Source organism: Eschrichtius robustus, chromosome 3 (assembly GCF_028021215.1).
Source record: "Eschrichtius robustus isolate mEscRob2 chromosome 3, mEscRob2.pri, whole genome shotgun sequence".
Lineage (NCBI taxonomy): Eukaryota > Metazoa > Chordata > Mammalia > Artiodactyla > Eschrichtiidae > Eschrichtius > Eschrichtius robustus.
In genome coordinates this window covers 82,722,238-82,742,036 of record NC_090826.1, presented here as the reverse complement: position 1 = coordinate 82,742,036, position 19,799 = coordinate 82,722,238, and the positions used below count along the sequence as shown (strand labels likewise).

At 50.3% G+C, this 19,799-nt stretch overlaps 1 protein-coding gene across 4 annotated transcripts in view; it reads left to right on the top strand.

The window, feature by feature from the left end:
* BCAR3 (BCAR3 adaptor protein, NSP family member) overlaps positions 1–19,799 on the top strand; it is a 201,298-nt gene that overhangs the window by 163,306 nt on the left and 18,193 nt on the right. For 3 of the 4 annotated variants that reach the window (XM_068540338.1, XM_068540339.1, XM_068540340.1), the window contains 4 exons: positions 8,864–8,992; positions 11,437–11,879; positions 15,051–15,154; positions 16,285–16,937. In XM_068540338.1, coding sequence (XP_068396439.1) covers positions 8,864–8,992; positions 11,437–11,879; positions 15,051–15,154; positions 16,285–16,937 — 1,329 coding nt within the window. The remainder of the gene's footprint in view (positions 1–8,863; positions 8,993–11,436; positions 11,880–15,050; positions 15,155–16,284; positions 16,938–19,799) is intronic. The other variant, XM_068540341.1, reaches the window with a different exon arrangement.

The following is a 19,799-nucleotide window of genomic DNA, read 5'->3' as shown; positions in this document are numbered from 1 at the left end:
CAAAGATATTACATAATTATTGACTATATTCCCCACACTGTACATTTCATCCCCTGACTCATTTATTTTGCAGCTGAAGTTTGTACCTCTTAATCTTCCTCACCTATTTTTCTCATCCCGCAGCCCCACTCCCTTCTGGCAACCACCTGTTTGTTCTCTGTATCTGTGAGTCCGTTTCTGTTTTGTTGTTTGTTCCTTGTTTTGTTTTTTAGATTCTACATATAAGTGAAATCATACTGTATTTGTCTTTTTCTGTCTGACTTATTTCACTTAGCATGATACCCCCTCTAGGTCCATCCATGTTGTGTCAGATGGCAAGATTTCATTCTTTTTTATGGCTGAGTAATATTCCATTGTGTATATATGCCAGATCTTTTTTATCCATTCATCTATTGATGGGCACTTAGGTTGCTTCCATATCTTGACTGTTGTAAATAATACTGCTGTGAACATAGTAGTGCATATATTTTTTCTAATCAGTGTTTTTGTTTTCTTCAGATAAATACCCAGGAGTGGAATTGCTAGATCACATGGTAGTTCTATTTTAAATTTTTTGAGGAATCTCCATACTGTTTTCCACAGCGTCTGCACTCATTTACATTTCCACCAACAGTGCGTGAGAATTCCCTTTTCTTCACATCCTCACCAACACTTATTATTTGTTGTCTTTTTAATGATAGCCATTCTGACAGGTATGAGGTGACAGCTCATTGTGGTTTTGATTTGCATTTCCCTTTTGATTTGTGATGTTGAGCATCTTTTCATGTACCTGTTGGCCATCTGTATATCTTCTTCGGAAAAATGTTTATCTAGATCCTCTGCCCATTTTAAAAAATCAGGTTGTTTGGTCTTTTGCTCTTGAGTTGTATGAGTTCTCTGTATATTTTGGATATTAACCCCTTATCAGATATATCGTTTGCAAATATCGTCTCTTCAGTAGGCAGCCTTTTCATTTTGTTGATGGTTTTCATCATTGTGCAAAGCCTTGTAGTTTGATGTAGTCCCATTTGTTTATTTTTGCTTTTGTTTCCCTTGCCTGAGGAGACATATCCAAAAATATATTACGAAGACCGATGTCAAGGAATGTACTGCCTATGTTTTCTTCTAGAAGTTTTATGGTTTCAGGTCTCACATGTAAGTCTTTAATCCATTTGAGTTTATTTTTGTATGTGGCATGAGAAAGTAGTCCGGTTTGATTCTTTTGCATGTAGCTATCCAATTTTCCCAGCACCATTTATGGAAGAGGTTGTCTTTCCTCCATTGTATAGTCTTGCCTCTTGGTCATAGATTAATTGCCCACACAAGTGTAGGTTCACTTCTGGGCTCTCTATTCTGTTCCATTGACCTATGACTCTGTTTTTTGTCACCTGTTCTTGACCAACCTCCAAACTCTTTCTTTTTCTCCCCACCCCGTGGCAAGGAAGCCGCCACACGGAGGGTGAAATGGCAAAGCTTGGCTCCAGTCAGTCAGTGTTTACTGGACACCAGCTGCGTGCCAGCCACCAGGCTCTGGGAGCCCAAAGCAAGTAAGCCATGGCCTCTGCCCTCGAGGAGCTCATGCCTGGCAGACTGCATTGCCTCCACTGTGTAGAGTGTGTTAGTGGATTCCCTGCCCCCTTTGATAAAATCAAACTAACTCAGTGTGGCCTTCAAGGCCCTGCCTGCCTCATCCAAGTCCCCTCTGGCCTCTCCCCATCCCCCAGCCTGGGCTCCAGCCAGGCTGCACAGTGGCACCTGCAGGTGGGTCACTGTCTCTGGACCATGAGAGAAGGCATGGAGGAGGGACGTAAGGGACTGTGTGTTCATGAAGCCGTGGAAGGTCCTGTGACCAGGGCCCTGTGTCAGTGTGCCTCAGAAAGGGAGCTCAGGGCCAGATGGAGAAGGGCATTGCCTGCTTTTGGGTTTTATGTGTAGGATACTGTGAGCCCTTTGGAACATGTGGACCCTTTAAATAAAGTCCAAAAAACTTTAATGCCCCAAATCTGCTGACTCATGGACCCCACTCATGGACCCACTGCATAATGGCAGTACCCTTGCCCATCTCCCCCATCCATCAAGCCTCTGCCACTTATTTCTGGGGACCCACAAAGATGCCTCACGTAGGCATCCACAGCCTTCCCATGACCTGGGCCTCCTAGCAAATTCAGACCTGGATCCCTGTATGAGGTGTCAGTATATAGCAAGAATGGTGCATCAGCTCACTGGGCTGCAAGGAATGTAATGTGTTCAAAGCTCAGGGATCTGGGAGGAGAGGGCAATGGGGATCTGTGTCCCTTATGGACCAGGTCTGAGCCCTGGGAGAGTGAAAACCAGACGTAATAAGCCAATCCATTTGGGGGGAGGAGGGGCTAGAAGAGACTCTGGATCTCACGTCAGCCCTAGCTGGGGCACCCCTTGACTAAAGTCTCTGAGGATATGATACTCTGTGGCTTTGTAGGTGGTGGGTTGTAGCACTAGACATGGGGGTAGGGAAATTGTCAGGAGGCTATTGTGAAAGTTCAGGGAGAACAGGACATGATAACCTCCACGGGGATTAGAATGGGCCTTGGTGAGAGGTATAATCAGGAATTTCTTGATCAGTGGAAGCCAATTCTGAGGGTTCTAGTTTGAGTAATGAGGGCAGTGGAGGTGCCAATGACTGGGAAAGGAGGAGAAGAGCAGGCTTTGCAGAAAAGGTGAGTTCCGTTTATCCATATTGGCATCTGAGCTCTGAAGTGGATTCTGGTAAATATCCCTACCACAGCAGCAACCCTAACGGCTGGAGAGGGAGATTTGGGCATCATCAGCACATTTCAAAGGACTCTGAACTGGCCTTGTGCCGCCTACCCCAGCCCCATCCAGTCCCTTCTGCTCACCGCAGCCAGACTGATCCGTCCAGAAGCATCTTTCTTTTGTACCTGTTGCCTTCCCGGGCAGAAAGTGTCAATGGCCCTCACCATCTGGAGTGTGAAGGTCTCACCTCTCAGGCTACAGTGCCCCTCTGTCTGATCTGTCTGATCCCTGTCTTCCTGGCTCAGGACTTCTCTGGTCACAAGTGACAGGAGTCCAGCACAAACTAACTGAGGTATCAGGGGAGTCTGCCAGTTAACATAATCAGCGGGGGTTAGGGATGTGTGTGCCACTGGGACCCTTCCATCTCCTGCTCCTCTTCCCTTTGCACAATGATTTCATTCTCTCAGCCCAATCTGGTCCACATAAGGTGAAGCAACCTCCATTCTTCCAGTCTCATGACGTTTTCACAAGAAGGTAGGGTGTCCTTCACTCAGTTCCCTTAGAAAGATCCCAGGAAGACCTTTGGTTAGGCCAGCTTGGGTCAGGGACTTAGCCAGGTCAGCCAGCAATGTCCAGGGAGGTAGGTTTGAACCACATACTTAGAGATAAGATGGAGCTCTCCTGGGGAGAGAAAAGGGGTGCTTGGGGTGTTAGAGGGAGAGGCTCCGCCTGCTCTAGCCCTCTCCTCCCCAAACAGCACCTTTATCTGACCAGGCCCAGCTGTTCTTAGCTCAAATGCCCAAAGCACCCTTACTGTTCTCAAGTTTTATCCTCAAGGGCCAACCCTGATACCCCGTCTTCTCCTTCCTACCCCCCCCCCACCCCATATGGGGCCCTTTTGACACGGGAAAACCAAAGGATAAAGAGGGGGCGTAACTTGCCCAGGCTAAGGAGCTGGAGGGGCAGGGATGAGATCCCAGCATTCTGTCTCCAGAGCTCAGGGATGTGTTAAACTATTCCCTGTGTGGGCTTCTAGGAGAATGTGCCCTCCTGAGGGTAGGGACCCAGCCTGTCATCGCCCGCCAGCAGCCTGAGGGTTGGCAAACTGCTTGGTCACCATTGTTGTTGGCCCCAAGATGGCGCCTCCGCAGTCTTTTCCTTTCCATCCACAGCTCCCAGCCTGGGGATGTGGTCTTTCCTGGTGATTTGCACAATTTAAAATTCTGTGGGAACTGGGAAGCTTTCCTTACAGGCAGGGAGAGAATAAATATTAGTTATAATGCAGATGCCATCTTTTCCTAATCCTCTCAGCGGCCTCCCACAGCGGCTCTGGGGCTTTCCCCCCCGATGGTGGCGAGCACACGTCCCTCATCCCCCGGACTCAGGAACACAAACCTCCTGAGACTCTGGGTCCCATTGTTGTGCCTGATTTGAAATGCAGGATCGCACATCACACAGCCGTTGCAAGAGGAGACCCTGAGCTCCATTCCTCCCTGGGCTGGAACAGCTTTTGCTTCCTCAGAGAACTGTTGAAATGTGGGTTTCCTTGTTAATCGAGGTTCCCAGCACGTCGGTGGAGCTGGCTCTGTGCCTCCAGAATGTGTTTTCCAACCATCTCCTGGGCTCCGGCTATTCCAGCCTGTCAAGACCAGACTTGCCTGCGGTGTGGGGCTCCAGAGATGTTCATTCCAGATTAGAGTGATTTTCGGAGGCGGCCTCAGCAAGCTAGGACTGGTCCTGGCCGTGTAACCGGACCAGAGGGCCTGGGGCAGGTGGCCAGCGAGGCTTCTGAGGAGGATTGAGGTAGCCAGTGGGCACTTAAACAAGTACCAGGCTGCTTTCCTTAACTGCTTTCCTCCCACATACTGACCCACCCACCATGCCTGTGCATCAGACCTTAAACACCTCAAACGTAAACTGTTCATTTTATTTAACCAGGTGAGTAGCATTCTGACATAGGCCTATAAAAACAGTTAACAGTTCGTGCTGTCTGTGTGCCATGGTATGTTATAAGCGCTTTACAGATATTGGTCCATTTCATCCCTATTAACCTCTCGTCATATGTTATTATCCCCATTTTGCAGACCAGGAGCTCTACAGAGAGGTAAAGTCACTTGCCCAGAGCCACACAGCTGGTGAGGGGCACAGTGGCCTATGGATGGAGGGGGCAGGCTGGCCTGAGCTCTTAAACACTGTGCTATAACATCCGTTGACATCAGGGTTATGAAAATGCTGGCAGTAGGAAAGTAGTAGTAGCTAGACTCAGATTTCCATGAAAAGCAGCAATGATAGTAATTTATGAATTTTCTGGCTAAACTTCAATTCGGTTGGACAGTTGTGGGCCTCATCCATCCCGTTTGCTGTAGTTATCCGTTTACCTACCTCTCGTCTCAGACCCCAGAGCTAATGACTGGGACCAGAAGAAGTTTTAGAGGTGGAGCCATGTGAGTGGGTAACCCTGACACGGTAGTTACTAAGCCCTGCCTCCATCCCTCCCTCCCTTTCTTCTTTCCTTTCTTTCCTGCTCAAGGTATACTTATTGCTTAATTTACGTACATAGCACATTTTCTTACACCTCCTCCCCACCCCCCAAAAAAAAGGACTGCTCTCAAATCTCTGATGGATCAGACTCAGGCAAGACTTGGAGTAGAAGATACGTGTCCAGCCTGCATCTTTCTCTTATGGTGGCTGCGGGTGGATTTGGTCCCTGGAATGAAACTGGCAAGACTCGTGGCAGAATGTTCTTGATCCAAAGCCTAGCAGCTTCCCTTCCTCCGGAGGTTGTGCCCCAGCTGCTGTGTGTGGTGGAGCTCAGGATGGCCAGGGCCCGTGCTGGTGCAGTGAAACCCTATTCCATCTCTGGCCTCCCCTCGCTGCCACCTCCTCTCCTCAAGATAAGAGGCTCGAGAAACAAAGAATCAGACTTATCTTCCAGGAATGAAGTTCAAATTTAGGGGCAAATAGTTAGAGAATTTGAGCTTGAAGAAAAAGTTGTGTTACTATAAGGTGGTCATTGGTAACATTTATAGCATTTGTTTGAGAGATCGATTATTTTTAATTATTTTCTTGCTTTCTCTGGCAGTTGAAGAACATAAGGTCCAAAGGTCAGTGAGTACTGCACTTCCATTCAGTGTAAACTACTTTCTTATATGGTCACCCCTCGCCAACCACGGGGTTGACAGCCCATCAAAGTACCTACCTACAGTGGCAAAATCAGAGTCAGCAAGGTCAAGATGTCATAAAATAGGCACCTGGGAAAAATAAAAGTTGCGTTAATATATGTGATTAAAACAATGAGTGAAAGTTCTAGAAGGCCTCCTCCCCCAAATAACCACTATTTTAATCATGAGAGTGACCGTATGTGGGTGACTTTTGAATTGCCTCTTCAGTTGTTTGGGAGACATTGCCCACATCATCTGTAGATGCAGAAGCTCCCAGAGGCCCCCTTGGCTCCTTTTAATGCAGTAGAACCAGCCCTCACTGGCTTGAAATGAAGAGCCCTTTGCAATTCTTGCTTTCTCTGGCTCTGGCTCCCTCCCTTCCTTCCACCCACTCCCCCTCCACCCCCTCCCTCTTCATCTCCCTCCCTTTCCCTTCTCCTCTTCCCCGTTTAAAATACAAGTCTGGACAACTGTGTAACCTCCTAACTTTTCACAAATTATGCAAGAGCTTAAGGGCATATTTTCTGAAGTCTGGTCTTCTGTCCCAGAGTATTTGAGAGAGTCAGTGTTACGGATCTTTTCTCTCTTCTCTAGGTACTTCCCTAGAGTGCCCCAGCTCCCGAGTCTGCAGGGGGAGAGAACAGTAATTGTGGACTTTCCTCTAAGGAGTTAGGACAGAAGTAACGAGAACTGATTTTTTATTTTTGGTAACAAGTGCAAAACAATATTATCTCAAAACCTGAAGTAAAAGATTGCCCCATATAAAATGCTACAAAAGACCTTTGATGTTTATGAGATGCTGAGAAAGAGAGAGGGGGTGGGGGAATGGGACGTGGCCTGGGTGTTGGCTATCAGGGAGCGAGGAGAATACGGGGATAGCTTTCGGGGTCTGGGCGGACACAGTTTCAGTGGAGGGTTACACAGAGGATAGGACCTGCTGGTTGCTGCATTTTCAGAGCTCAGACCAAGAAGAAGTGGACCCAGGACTCAGCACAAGGGATTTAGGCTAGGTGTACAGACTGTCAGGGTGGCTAAAGAGAGGCCAGGGTCACAGAATCGGTTAGGATTTAGCTCAGCTGCCAGTGACAGGAACACCCAAAATAACAGGCTTAAAAAAGCTAGAAGATCACATGGAAGACCTGGAGGCCGGCACTCCAGGGCTGGGGTGTTGGCCTCACCGTTGTGAGGGACCTGGGCTCGTTCAGGCCTTCTGCTCCCCTATTCCTATGGTTTGGCCTCTTCCTCATTATCCAGGATGGTTTTGCAGCTCCAGCCATCACATCTCAGCTTGGAAGTCCCACCAACATGGCAGTTTACCCTTCCTTGGCCAAAACTTAGCCATGTGGCCACATCTCCCTATAAGAGAGAAAGACTGAGGAATGTCAGTCATCCTTTAGCTGTGTGGCAACACACCCGGTTAAACCAGGGCTTCAAATAATTTGAGAGGAAACAGGAGAACCTCCATGACTAAGAAAAGTCATAGACATTGGGTTATTTGTTCATTCAGTGAGTACGGAGTAACCATTGTGTTCAGGCATTGCTCGAAGGCAGCAGGGAAGAAGGCAGATGGGCTTCTGGTCTCGTGAAGCTTATTATCTAGCAGGAGGCAAGACAGACAATAAACGAATAGCAAATGCGGCCTGGTTGACAATCTACATTCTGTACTCAAGTCTTCCCAACGAGCTGTCTTCAGATGTACCTGTACATAATTAATGATCGAAGCCGAGAGTGTCAAACATCAGTGCTAATGCCTGCGGGCGCCGTGGGCAGCCAACATCAGTATCTCTTTGATAGGTATTCAGCTCCTCCGTCAAACACTCTGTGAGAAGAGTGGTGGGGAAGAGGAGGAGGGAGAAGTCAATCATTAGTAAGCCAGAGCCCCACCTTGAAAACAGCCCGGGAGTCATGCTGTGGCCAGTGCCCTCGTGGGCTGAGGATGAGAATCCAGCTGTAAAATCCCAGGTCTTTTTCTTCTTCTTGAGTGGAGGAGGTTTGGGGGGCTCTTTCCTTGCTAAGGTGCAGGGCAGTGTGATGAGGATAGTTTTGTGATTCCTACAGGCCTTTGAGGCCAAGCTGGGGAAGTTGAGAAAACACCAAGGACACAGCCTTTTCCTGCTCATATGACCTTCAGCCACAGTCCCTGAGCCTGGTTTTGCTGGGAACCAGGAAGGTGTCCAAGTTCAGTTCACATGTTGTAAGTGGGCGTGGGTTCTAAATTAAACCCGGAACAAGTACTACCCACCCAGAACTCCTGTCCCGGCCGCTGTGCAGTGACCTAGATTCAGTGATTCTCAAACTACTTGAGGTGAAGAGCCAGTTCTTTGTTTTGATTTAAGTTTCCTTTTCCAATCTGTCATAAAAAATGAAATATCAGAAAAATGAAATTAAAATCACATACAAAATACAAACTCAGACTTCTGTTAGTAGATTCAAGAGACATTACTCTGTCCAATTGCTCTAAACGTTTCTAAAGGCAAACTCGATCCTGAACTGGAGTTTGCCAGGAGCAAAGAATTCAGAGCCATCACGACAGCCCAGGGACTGCGCTTTGGGCAGCACTGTCCTGCAGGCCTGGGACCACGGGCCGGCTGGGACTCTGTCCTTCCCAGCTCTGTGTTAGGACAGCTCTGAAGGAGAATGAGGAAGCGCGCTGGGTGGCCTGGCGCATCTCTCCCTGGCGCCCCCTGCCCTGCTCCCCACGTTTTCAGCTGCTACCCGAGTAGACTGATAAAAGGAGCGGCTTGGCCAATTCTCCTATCATAGTCCCCGAGTACAGGTGAAAATTTTACTACACGCTCTCTGCAGCCAGAGAAATGAAAGTTCAAAGCTAACTGTAATCATTATCCAGCCTCCTCTACCTGACCGGGGCTTTGGGCATATACTGGTTTGATTAGCAAAGCAGCCAACCGCAAGGCCGGCGTCTCCAGCCGGCTGGCCTGGGCTCGCCGGCCCCAGCAGGCTGGGAGGTCACTGGTGACCCTGTGTTGCAGTTCTCCAAGGAGAGGCACGTCATGGACAGGACCCCGGAGAGGCTGAAGAAGGAGCTGGAGGAGGAGCTGCTGCTGAGCAGCGAGGACTTGCGCAGCCACGCCTGGTACCACGGCCGCATCCCCCGACAGGTACCCGCCCCCGCGCAGGGTCACGCGCCCAAGGCCACCAGGAGCGAGCCACGGTTCAGCCAGCGCGCACTACTACAGGGTGGCCTGTGGCGACTTAACGTAGGCCCGTCTCTAAGGAGACCTTGGGAAGAGCTAAGGTCAGGAATCCAAAGTACGTTTCCCTGTGGCCGCCGGTGAGTGGATGAAGGGAGAGCAGGTGTTCTGTGGTTCTGTAAACAAGGCGCAGGCAGGAGGCAGCAGCGCAGGGTGGTACCTAAGGGAATATGAGGCTGGGCTGTGGTTCAGCTAATTGAACTCTTGGCCGGCTGCCTGCAGCCTCATACCCTGTGGAGCCTGCTTCCTTCTCAAGGCAGTGGTTTAATTTCAGGTGAAGAGAGGGTATCATCAGGGCGGGTGACCCAGAGCGACAAGGCCGCCTATGCCCTAGTGGGGCCGGCACTTATTCACTCTCCATCCCTCCCGTCCCCGGCCCCTGGCCCGGGGGTGGGAAAGAAGAGGAATTATACCAGCGACCACAGACTCATGGCCAGAATGTACTTTGTGTGATTGTCCTTTGGGTCATAGCCGTGAATGATGTTTCTGTATTTAATAGTATAGAAATTGAAAAATAGAATAAGTGCAGAATTGAGGCATAGAGTTTCCCTTGGGTTTTTATTGTAACCTGATCTGACCAGTCACGCAGGACAACATGACAGGAAAGGGGTGGCCGAGGGTGAGGGAAGGGCATCATGTTGTGAACGGTTTTTTTTAATGTAGCAGCTTTCTCAGCATCATCAAAGAAATAATCCTGATTCTAACTTTGTTTTTTTTTTCTTCTTTTGGTGTAAAATCGATTGTAGAAAAGAGAGTAAAAAGAAGAAAATTAAACTCTTACCTGTAATTCTCCCTTCTGGAGATAACCACTATGAACATTTCGATATAAATCCTGCCAGACTTTTCCAAATCAAGTATGAGCTCATGCTGCATAGAACTTTGCAGCCCACTTTCTTCCCTTAGTGATATATCCTGGGAATTTTCTCCTGCTCTGAAATGTTCTTCTACACCAGTCTCCACTGTCTGTGTCCACTGTTTGCTTTCTCCATTCTGTATTGGACACTCTCCCCAACATCCTTGAAGATAACTACTGTTCATGACTATCATTATTTCCTCAGGCTCAATTCCAAGAAATGGAATTTCTGTGTGGAAACATTTTTAAGGCTAAGATGCAATTTTAAGGTAACCATGGTAGCATACTATTCTAAGCTAGCGGATCAAATGTTGGCGTGTCCTAGAAAACTTATCAGAGTTTATAAATCTGATGTCTGTCACCACCATCATTCTCCTTATCGTGAGCATAAAATTTGTTTCCCATTTGCCATGAGTGTAAATTGTCAGCTATACATCATTCCCGATTGTATAACTAAAGACTGTGACAATAATAATGATAGTTATAGCCAACACTTTAGTCCTTTAAATCTTTATAGCTATTCTGTAGGTGACATTATCCCCGTTTTACAGATGATGTAAACCGAGTGTAACTTGTCCATGTAACTCGTCACCCAGACAAGCCAGAATGCAAACCCAGGCAGATTAGCTACAGGAACAACCATACTACAACACAGTATAAATTCTCCTTTTGTTATGAACACCAGCATCATTATAGCTAATGATTTTTTTAGCATCTACTGTGTTCCAGGCACTGTACTAGTGCTTTGCATATAGTATGTATGCAGGTATGTAATCTTCCCAATAACTCTGTGAGATGAGAGACCCGGCCCACTGTGTTCCAGGCCCTCCCGGGTAATCGGTGTGCCCAGAACCACACTCAAGGGTCGATTCCACAGTGCCTGGACTCCACCTGCATGTGGACCCTCCTCCCCATCGACCAGGCCTGGAGAGGGGTGTCTTAGGAGAGGGCTCTGAGGGTGACTCGTAGATGACAACAAACACCCTCCTCCAATTGTTGGGGGAAGGGGGAGAATCAGACCCACCAGACACATATTTTCTCATTTATTTTCCATCACTTCATATCCTTCAGGTCTGCATAAATATCATCTTCTCCTGATACCCTCCTAACCACAGTATTTAAGAGGACAGCCCGCATCCCGATTTACTTCTTCCTTAACTTTACAACATCTGACATACCGTACCTGTTGCTTGTTTGTCCTCACTAAAATAGAAGCTGTCCGCTAAAAACAGAAGCTCTGAGACAGCGGGGACTCTCGTCGGCTTCATTCACTGCTGTAAACACAGTGCCTACAGTAGTACTTGGCACATAGTAGGTGATCAGCAAATAGCTCTTAAATGAATGAGTGGGTCTTCTAAGAATTTCGCATTTGACAAAATAAAGAGCCGACTGAGGAAGAAGAGACATAATAGCATTGTCCTCTGTTGGCCCAAGGAAGCGGGGCGCAGCGCAGCTGAGCTTGCCTTGCCTACCCCTCACTCACTGTTTTGTCCCAAAGGTGTCAGAAAACCTCGTGCAGCGGGACGGTGACTTCCTGGTTCGTGATTCCCTGTCCAGCCCCGGAAACTTTGTCCTGACCTGTCAGTGGAAGAACCTCCCTCAGCACTTCAAGATCCGCCGGACGGTCCTGCGGCTCAGTGAGGCCTACAGCCGAGTGCAGTACCAGTTTGAGACGGAGAGCTTCGACTCCATCCCCGGCCTGGTGCGCTGCTATGTGGGCAACCGGCGGCCCATCTCCCAGCAGAGCGGAGCCATCATCTTCCAGCCCATCAACAGGACGGTGCCCCTGCGGTGCCTGGAGGAGCACTACGGCACCTCCCCCAGCCGGGCCCAGGAGGGCAGCCTCGTCGAGGGAAGGCCGGACGTGGCCAAGAGGCTGAGCCTCACCATGGGCGGCCCCCAGGCCCGAGAGCAGAGCCTGCCCAGGGGCAACCTCCTCAGGTGGGTCAGGGCCTCCTTGGTCAGTGTTGGGAGCGTGGGGGACCCTCTGGCCAGGAGCAGGCTTAGCTAGGCGGAGCAGAAGAACCATGAACGACGTTAAGAAGAATGTCAAGTGTCACTGGAATAACTGTCACGAGGCAGCGCGTGATTAGTTCCCAATTGAGTTAGTGCCAAAAATAACTGATGCAGTTGTTGAGGAAGGGGACGGCTGACTGGGAGAGACCTCCCAGCGAAGGCGGTAAGGGTTCCGGCTAGGCTGAAGGCTAGGGAAAACGTGGACAGATGCTGCAAAGGGAAGGGTATTCCCAGGGAGGGAGGGGGCTCAGCATGAGCGTAAGAGTAGAGGTAGAAAAGGGGCGAGCATTGCTTGGAGTGAGGACACTGGTGGAGCTGGAACACAGGGTCCGTGCAGGGGGCTGGCAGGGGGAGGTTTAGGGAGGTGACTGACCCCCACCAGATCGGGGAGGCCTTAATGCCAAGCTAGGGGATTGGAGGAGCCTCAGAGACTCAATGTGGGGAACGGGATGTCCTAAGAATTGGACGGGACAGCTCTGTGCAAGAGGAGTGAGGAAGGGGAGGAGCCGGAATAGCAGCTAGTGAGCCGTGGAGGGTCGGGCTGTGCGGGTGGAGTAGGGCGAGGGTCAGGAGACTCAGACCCAGCCTTCCTGAGACTCTTCTGCATGAGGGGATGATGGAGAAGGGCAAGTCAGACACCGCGGGAGGGACCGGAGGGCGAGGACTTCGGAGGAAAAACCAGCTGTTCCATCTGAGACGTGACTGTGGGCTTGCTGAGGGCCAGTGTCCAGCAACAGTTCTGGGGTTCAGGAGGGAAGTCAGGCCTGAAGGCTTAGCTGAGGGCTTGGTCCAAAGGGAGAGGGTGGTTGACTAGGTCAGAACAGACCAGAGTCCTAAGACAGGAGACGTCAAGAGCCTGGGGGCTGCAGTCTGACCCTCGGGGGACCTCGGGGAGAAGAGTTCAGAGAAGTGGAGGTTGAGCTGAGGCGCCCCGCTGTCAACTGTGAGTGGCGGGCCCTGTGTTAACACAGGACCTGTCTCTCATGGAGAGAGGAGGCCTTGTGCCTATTATCTAACCGCCAGGAAAGGAAAGCAGGCAAGAGGCAGGCAGGGTAGGGTCCCAGCCCCTCAGTTACACGGCTCCCCTTCTCCAGCTCCCTGGCGTCCAAGCTTGCACAACATATTTTATTCCACTCGCTGGTTTTCTTTCTGGGCCAGGAGGAAATGTCATAAACTGTAATCTCTAGACTGCAAAAATTCAGAAGCAAAATACAGGACTCTGTGAGTAATACGAATGACGGCTGTGTGCTACTAGGAAGCTCTGGGAGATGTTAGTCAGCGTCTGGCGGTGGACCCTGCCGCCTGCCCTCAAATGCTGGTCCACCCCCGATCTGCTCGACCCTGGACAAGCTACTTACCTGCTCTGGGCCTCAGTTTCTTGGAAAGGTGGGGCTTTTGAGGGTTAAATGGTTTAAGATCTGTGAAGTGCTTCGAACAGCGCCGGCACATAGAAAGTGCTAGGTGAGTGTCCATAATCCTAATAATTATTGTTTTCTGGAGAGCAGTAGAATGCAGGACTCAGGGCAGTTGCAGGGAGGGAGGCAAGAGCTGACATTTAGAAATTCTCCTTTTCATGGAAATAAGATCGGACGTGAGATCCCTTAAAATATTAAAAGGGGGCCTCTCTTCTGTTTCTTTTGCGGGGGCGGGGGTTGGCTGCTGAACTGGTGAGTAGGCAGTCAGTGTCGTGAACAGAGCCAGGATGACCCACAGAACCCCTGCCAGGAACGGTGCTGGGGAGGAAGGCCGCCTGGTCAGCCCTCAGCAGCCTGGGTTTAAAATGCGGATTTTTTTTTTTTAAAGATAAACAAAAGAAAGGCTGAGAAAGTCACTAAGTCGACGATACAAACCTAACAGAGCCACTCTTCGGATTGCCCTTTGAGAGCAGAGCTCCCTAAGCCTTGTCACCCCTTGGCACAGGTTGCAGGCCCAGAGATGCCTAATCGTAGGAGTGGCGTGGGCTCAGCACGGAAGATGCCCCGAAGCCCTGCCCCTCCGCGCCAGCGGCTCCACACCTTCCCTGACGTCAGGCCTGCTGGTTGGCTGCCCGCCGGCATAGGCGTGCGCTCTGCCAGGTTGCATTCCGGGCCGGTGATGGGGCCCTGGAGTCCGACCGCTGGCGGTGATCACTGCTTAACTATCGCCTCGCTGAAGCTATTGCCTTTTGGAATTTGCCCTCTGCCCTGCTTTATCTCTGAGGCGTTGCTGGAATTTCTCTGTTGCTGGAAGTTTGGGGGGGCGGGGTTGGTTTGTTTTATTTCTTTGGTGCTTGCAAAGGTAGGAGAGAACTTGACGATGTCTGTAACATAAGCTTGTCGGGGGCGTTGGAGAGGGGGAGGCCGATTAAAGTTCATTACGACTTGGCTGGTGCAGTGCTTTCTGTTTCAGCAAAAGAGAAATTCTGTCCTTTGGTGCTAATTAGAGAAATTCCCAATCTGAACTGGCAAGGGACAGAGGAATGCTAGCTGATCTTGTCGTTTCGTTCCACCTTTCCCTGTGCGGCTGTGCTCCGTGCCTCGCAGCTGCTGCTTGGTGACCCCACCAAGTCCCTTTTCCCGACTCGGCCCGAGGAGGCTGGCTGTGGGATCCTCCTCGACGCTCCTCGGGCAACCCTGCAGGTTATCTGGGGGACGCTGAGATTTGCACTGAAATGGAAACTGCCCCACAGCTTCCTTCCTGACCGTGGCACTGTGAGGCCTGGTGGAGAATGCATGTTAGTTACACAAGTCTTTCCTTCTGGGTCTGTAAGTAATTTTAGGCGCCGTTAAAAGTACACATTCCAGTTCATCAGATTTTCCTGAGAGTATCTGGAAACCTTTACCCTGATCTGCTCAACAGGATGGAAGGGCTCAGAGGAGGCAGCCTAGGACCTAACTGGATTGGTCCTGGGGACGCGGGGCACAGCCCACGGCACAGTCATGTACTAATTGCCCCCATCAGTAATTTCCACCCTCCACCAGACATTCCTTTACTCTTAGGCTGTGCGGGAGCATCTCATTCTGAGCAATCTTTTTTTTTTTTGAAACTTTCCATGACGTTGCCTAAAGGTTTTACGATTTAATGACATGTTTCTGCCCCACTTGTCTTTTGCTTCAGAAATAGAGAGAAGAGTGGTAGCCAGCCAGCCTGCCTGGATCACATGCAGGACAGAAGAGCCTTGTCCCTCAAAGCCCACCAGTCGGAAAGTTACCTGCCAATTGGTAGGTCTTTGGGAATTTGGGAGGAGGAGGGTGACAGCATTCCCCCGATTTCCTTTAGGCTGTTTCGCCTGCTCCATCTGGTCACCTAATTTGGGAATGACAGAAGACTCCATGTCTGCAGGCTGTAGGATGAGGGGTTTGTAGAACTATATCCAGATGCAAATCAGTGAGCTGGACGCTTTATGGGTGCTAGCTTTTACGCCTCATAACAAGCCTTCAAGGTGGGCATGGTTATCGTCTTTGTGGCTGAGGAAACTGAGGCACAGATATTAAGTGACCTGCCTGGGTTCATCTGTCTAGTAAATGGTGAAGCCAGCATTTGAACCCAGGTTTCCTGATTCTAAGCCCAATTGCTAACTGGTGGTCTTCATAATGAATGCACCTCCCCCTTAGTCTCCTCCCTGGGCAGACGGTGAGTGGGTCAGTCCTGGGGCTCCCAGTAGAGACCTCTCTTCCTCTCCATTCTCCTGCCACAACCAGAAGAGTGAGATGGTATGGAATGTGGGGAAATCAAGTAAGCAATTATGTTAATAGGCGACGGGATTGTTTTTCTTTTTTTTTATAACTGACCTTCCTTGGGGAACCACAAGGTGATTTTCCTGCTGCCCCTTTGTAAACCGCTTGGATGTGGGTTATCTCAGTGTCTTTTTCTCCCTTCCCCGTGTGTCTCTATCTCTTCCTTAAAGCTGGCTGGGATCCACCCTGGCTTTGAGAGTGACTCAGGGCCCCCCCTTTATGCTAAAGTCTTTATGCTAAAGACTTGTGTTTCTTAGGGCAAGGTTAGATTACTCACTGCCCTCCAAGCTCAATGTAGTTCCCTGTTCTGACTGTACTAACCTTCTGTGACCATAAAAATGACATTGCTGCCCAGCTGTCGGTAGTCGCTGGGATTTAGAATTCCCCCAGAAGTGGGGTGGGGCCACCTTAGCCCTTGACATGCTCTAGACTGCTTCTAGACTGCTCTAGACTGCTCTAGATCGGGCCTGCGGTGGTCATACTGACTTTCTTTTGCGGGCGAAAATCGAAATCCTAGGGCCTGAATGGAGGGCCAGGAGCTGTCACTCTAGTTTTGTCTGTTTCATGTTCCTCGCACAGCTGAGCTTTTTCTGACCCTCTCTTATCCTCCACAGGTGGTAAGCTGCCCCCTCAGTCCCCAGGTGTAGGCACAAGACCCTGCCCAAACTCACCGGTTTTCAGGACAGGCAGCGAGCCCACCCTGAGCCCAGCGGTGGTTCGGAGGGTCTCCTCGGACCCTAGGGCAGGGGGGGCGCTGAGGGGCTCAGACAGCCAGCTATGCCCCAAACCGCCCCCCAAGCCCTGCAAAGCACCCATGCTCAAGGCTCCCCGGTCTCCATCCACCTGGCTCAACTCAGAGGCCAACTACTGCGAACTGAACCCAGCCTTGGCCGCAGGCTGCGACGGGGCAGCACGACCGCCCTTCTGTGCCCAGGACAGCTACGTGGACCTGCTGACCGCCAAACAGAACGGCGGGCCGGCTGCCCGGAACTCTGACACCAGCTACTTGATCCTTGATGACAATGACGGGGCAAAGCCTTGGGAGCCGCCGCCGACCCAGAGGGACAAGGGGCAGGAGGACGAGGGTACATTCGTGACACCCCTCCTGGAGACTGCCTCCTCCTTCAAGCCCAACGACCTTGAGTCGAAGCTCCTTCCTCCTGAGAACAAGCCCCTGGAAACTGCGATGCTGAAGCGTGCGAAAGAAATGTTCACCAACAACGACCCCAAGGTCATCGCCCAGCACATGCTGAACATGGACTGCAAGGTAGGTGCCCGGAGGGTGGGTTTGGTTGGACTTCCGAATGTTTGGAAGGAGGATCTGTCTGGGCCTCATTCTGCCTTACCTTGTGACTGCTTTGCTCACAGGAAAACTCAGATGATAACCTGGGTGTGGGGATTTATTTAAGGGGTGGGGACCACAGGCCAGGACAACCCTTGCCCAGGCAGGAAGCTTGTACAATTCACCTGAGACTGAGGGATGCAGGCTGCTACCCAGGGCCGTGCCTTCCCTCTCTCACCACTGCTGTGTCCTTCTCCCAGCTGGTATGGATTTTCAAGTTCTCCCCCAGCCTCAACTCCATCACAACTGGTGAAGTCAAGTCCAAAGAAGAGTAGACTGTAGATAAAAATGTAGTTTCTGGAGTAGCAGAGCCTTGGTTGTTTTTATTTTCATTCTACATGCTACATATGTACATTATATATTTGTTTTATTGTTACGAAAATGGTCTTTAGGATAAACATTTTTAAAGTTACTTGCTCAATTTAGAAAAATTATAAAATACAATTATAAGACACAATTTTAGAAAAATTATACAATACAGATTAAGAGAAAAGAAAAAAGAAAACTCACACAAAATCCAGCTTCTTGGTGATCACTATTGTTAACATTTATTCCGCAAATAGATACATGTAAATAATAATTGCATGCATATCTATTTATTTACCACAGAAATGGCACAGGTCTATACATACCATTCCAAACCCTTTTTGTCTTCCATCGAACAACATGTCATGACTATCTTTCCATGTGACTACATAAATCTGTGTTTACATCATCATCATTTTTGATAGGAAGCATTTCTTTTAGATATGGGTGGCTTTTGTTCATAGCTGGCCCCAAGACAACCTCATCCTTCAGAGAGAAATTTCTAGAAAGCAGGTGCTTAAGGCTGGGGTGTGCTTAGCCCATGCCTCAGTATAAGGAGACAGATCCCTTCGTTTGAGCAACAGATAAGGACTTAGAGAGATTTAAAGTCCTTTTTCATTTGTAGCTCAGTGGAGTCAATTAGCTTCAAAGATCAGGGCTTATTGAGGAATTGGGTTTTCCTAAATAAATTTCCTGGGTCATGAATCATGGCAGGAAATCTAATCTCGGAGTACTCCCCCAGTGAGTTCCTCAGTTGATTGAAGCTCCCAGGGGCGCAGGGGGCCTCCCAATGTTCCTTAATGAGGAACATTAAGCAAGTGCTGGCTGCTCTGGGGTGAACAGTCTGGGGGGCTGCCAGGAAAGGGGCTGTGTTGGAAGAACAAGGGCTGTTTGCGTGGTTGGCTGGGTGTCCTCGGGCAGTGCCCCAAGCGGTCAGATAATTTGCCTTGTTAAGACCTTACCTCACTTTAATGTGAGCTAAAGCTGTTTGGGCAGGAAGAGGATTTAGGTCTCCTGTTCTAGTAAGTAGCTCTCATCCTGGGCCCTGGATGTGAGAGCAGAACCACACCAATAGGCCAGGAGCCTGGCGTGAACCTGTCTGGGTTCTCCATGGAGGAAGGTCCTTGTGGGACAATGGGTCTGGGTTTACAGAACAGCCTAATTTCCAGGAGGAAATGAATCCTTCCCCCTTGTGGCCTCAGGCGGGGCTTGGTGGTAGTCTAGGAGGAGGTGAGACACCTGACCACTCTTTGCAGGAGAGTCTGGAACCTTCCCACTGCCTTGGAAGTCTGTTCTCAACTGAAGGAATGTGCAGCCTGCCCTCTTCTTGTTCTGTTTCTCTGTTTGCATTTTGTCCTCCTGGTGAGGGTCCCACTCCCCCATCTGCCTTCAGGCACCCCTGGAAGAGGGGCTGGACAGAGCCCCCAAGCAGCGAGGCAGAGACCTGAGCAGGAGCCCCCTGACTGACCCCCGCTCCCAGCCCCCAAGGGCAGGGCTGTTAAGTCTTCCTTCCTCCCTCCAGAGTCCCCTGCCATTTCCTTATTCTCTTCCTGAACCACTGACTTCAGGGCTTTGCCAACAAAGCACGCACAACTAGCGTCTGTAAGAGGGAAACAAAACAAAGGCTGTTGTTACTGACTCTAAATGCAACCAGATGGGGCCACCAGAAGCCGAGAGCAGGCACTGGGCAGCATCTGGGGCCCAAGTGCTGGTTCCCACCTATGCACAGAGCCCCGGGTGTCAGGACAGGTGCGTGGCCCTGAGCGCCTGGAGGCTGCCTGCCCAGCAGTGTGAGCCCCTCCCCAGGCTGAGCCCCTCCCACCCTGCGAAGGGGCGCCGCCTTGGCCTCACTCACCCCCTGGGCTCTGCAGAAGCTAGAAGGGAGGCCCAGCGGCCAAGGGCCTGGCCTCTGGGGATGAACTGCCTGAGGCTAATGCCACCTCCCCCTGCCTCTCGGGGTCTCTAAAAGGAGAACAGTGCCACAACCCAGGTGGTTGTGAATACTAAAGCCCTCACACCATGCCTGCCCCAGAGTGAAGCTAAGTAAGTGTTCACTAGTGTTCTGTACTGAGCCTTGGTTGAGCACCAACCGTGGGCCAAGCCAGGCCAGGTCATTGTGGGAGAGGCAGGAGTGACAGTGACACAGAAATTCAGACCACAGCCCAGGTGGGAAATGCTCTGCAGGGGAAAGCACAGGACCTGCAGGGCCTCTGAGGTAGGGTCTTAAACATAGGGGAGAGAGGGAATCCGGGTGGAGATGTCTGAGATGAGTTTTGAAGGCTGAGTATGAGTTGGCCTGAGGAAGAACACAAAACGCATCTTCCAGGTGGCAGGCAACACACACGTGCCGAGACTCAGAGGTCAAAAGCTGTGGGGGGAGGGGTTGGTTTATGGAGGATTCACCCTGTGTGGGTGGTGAAGGGCACATGGGGTCAGCTGGGGGAGGGCCTGGGGTCTTTCCTTCTTGTTTTTAAGTCTACT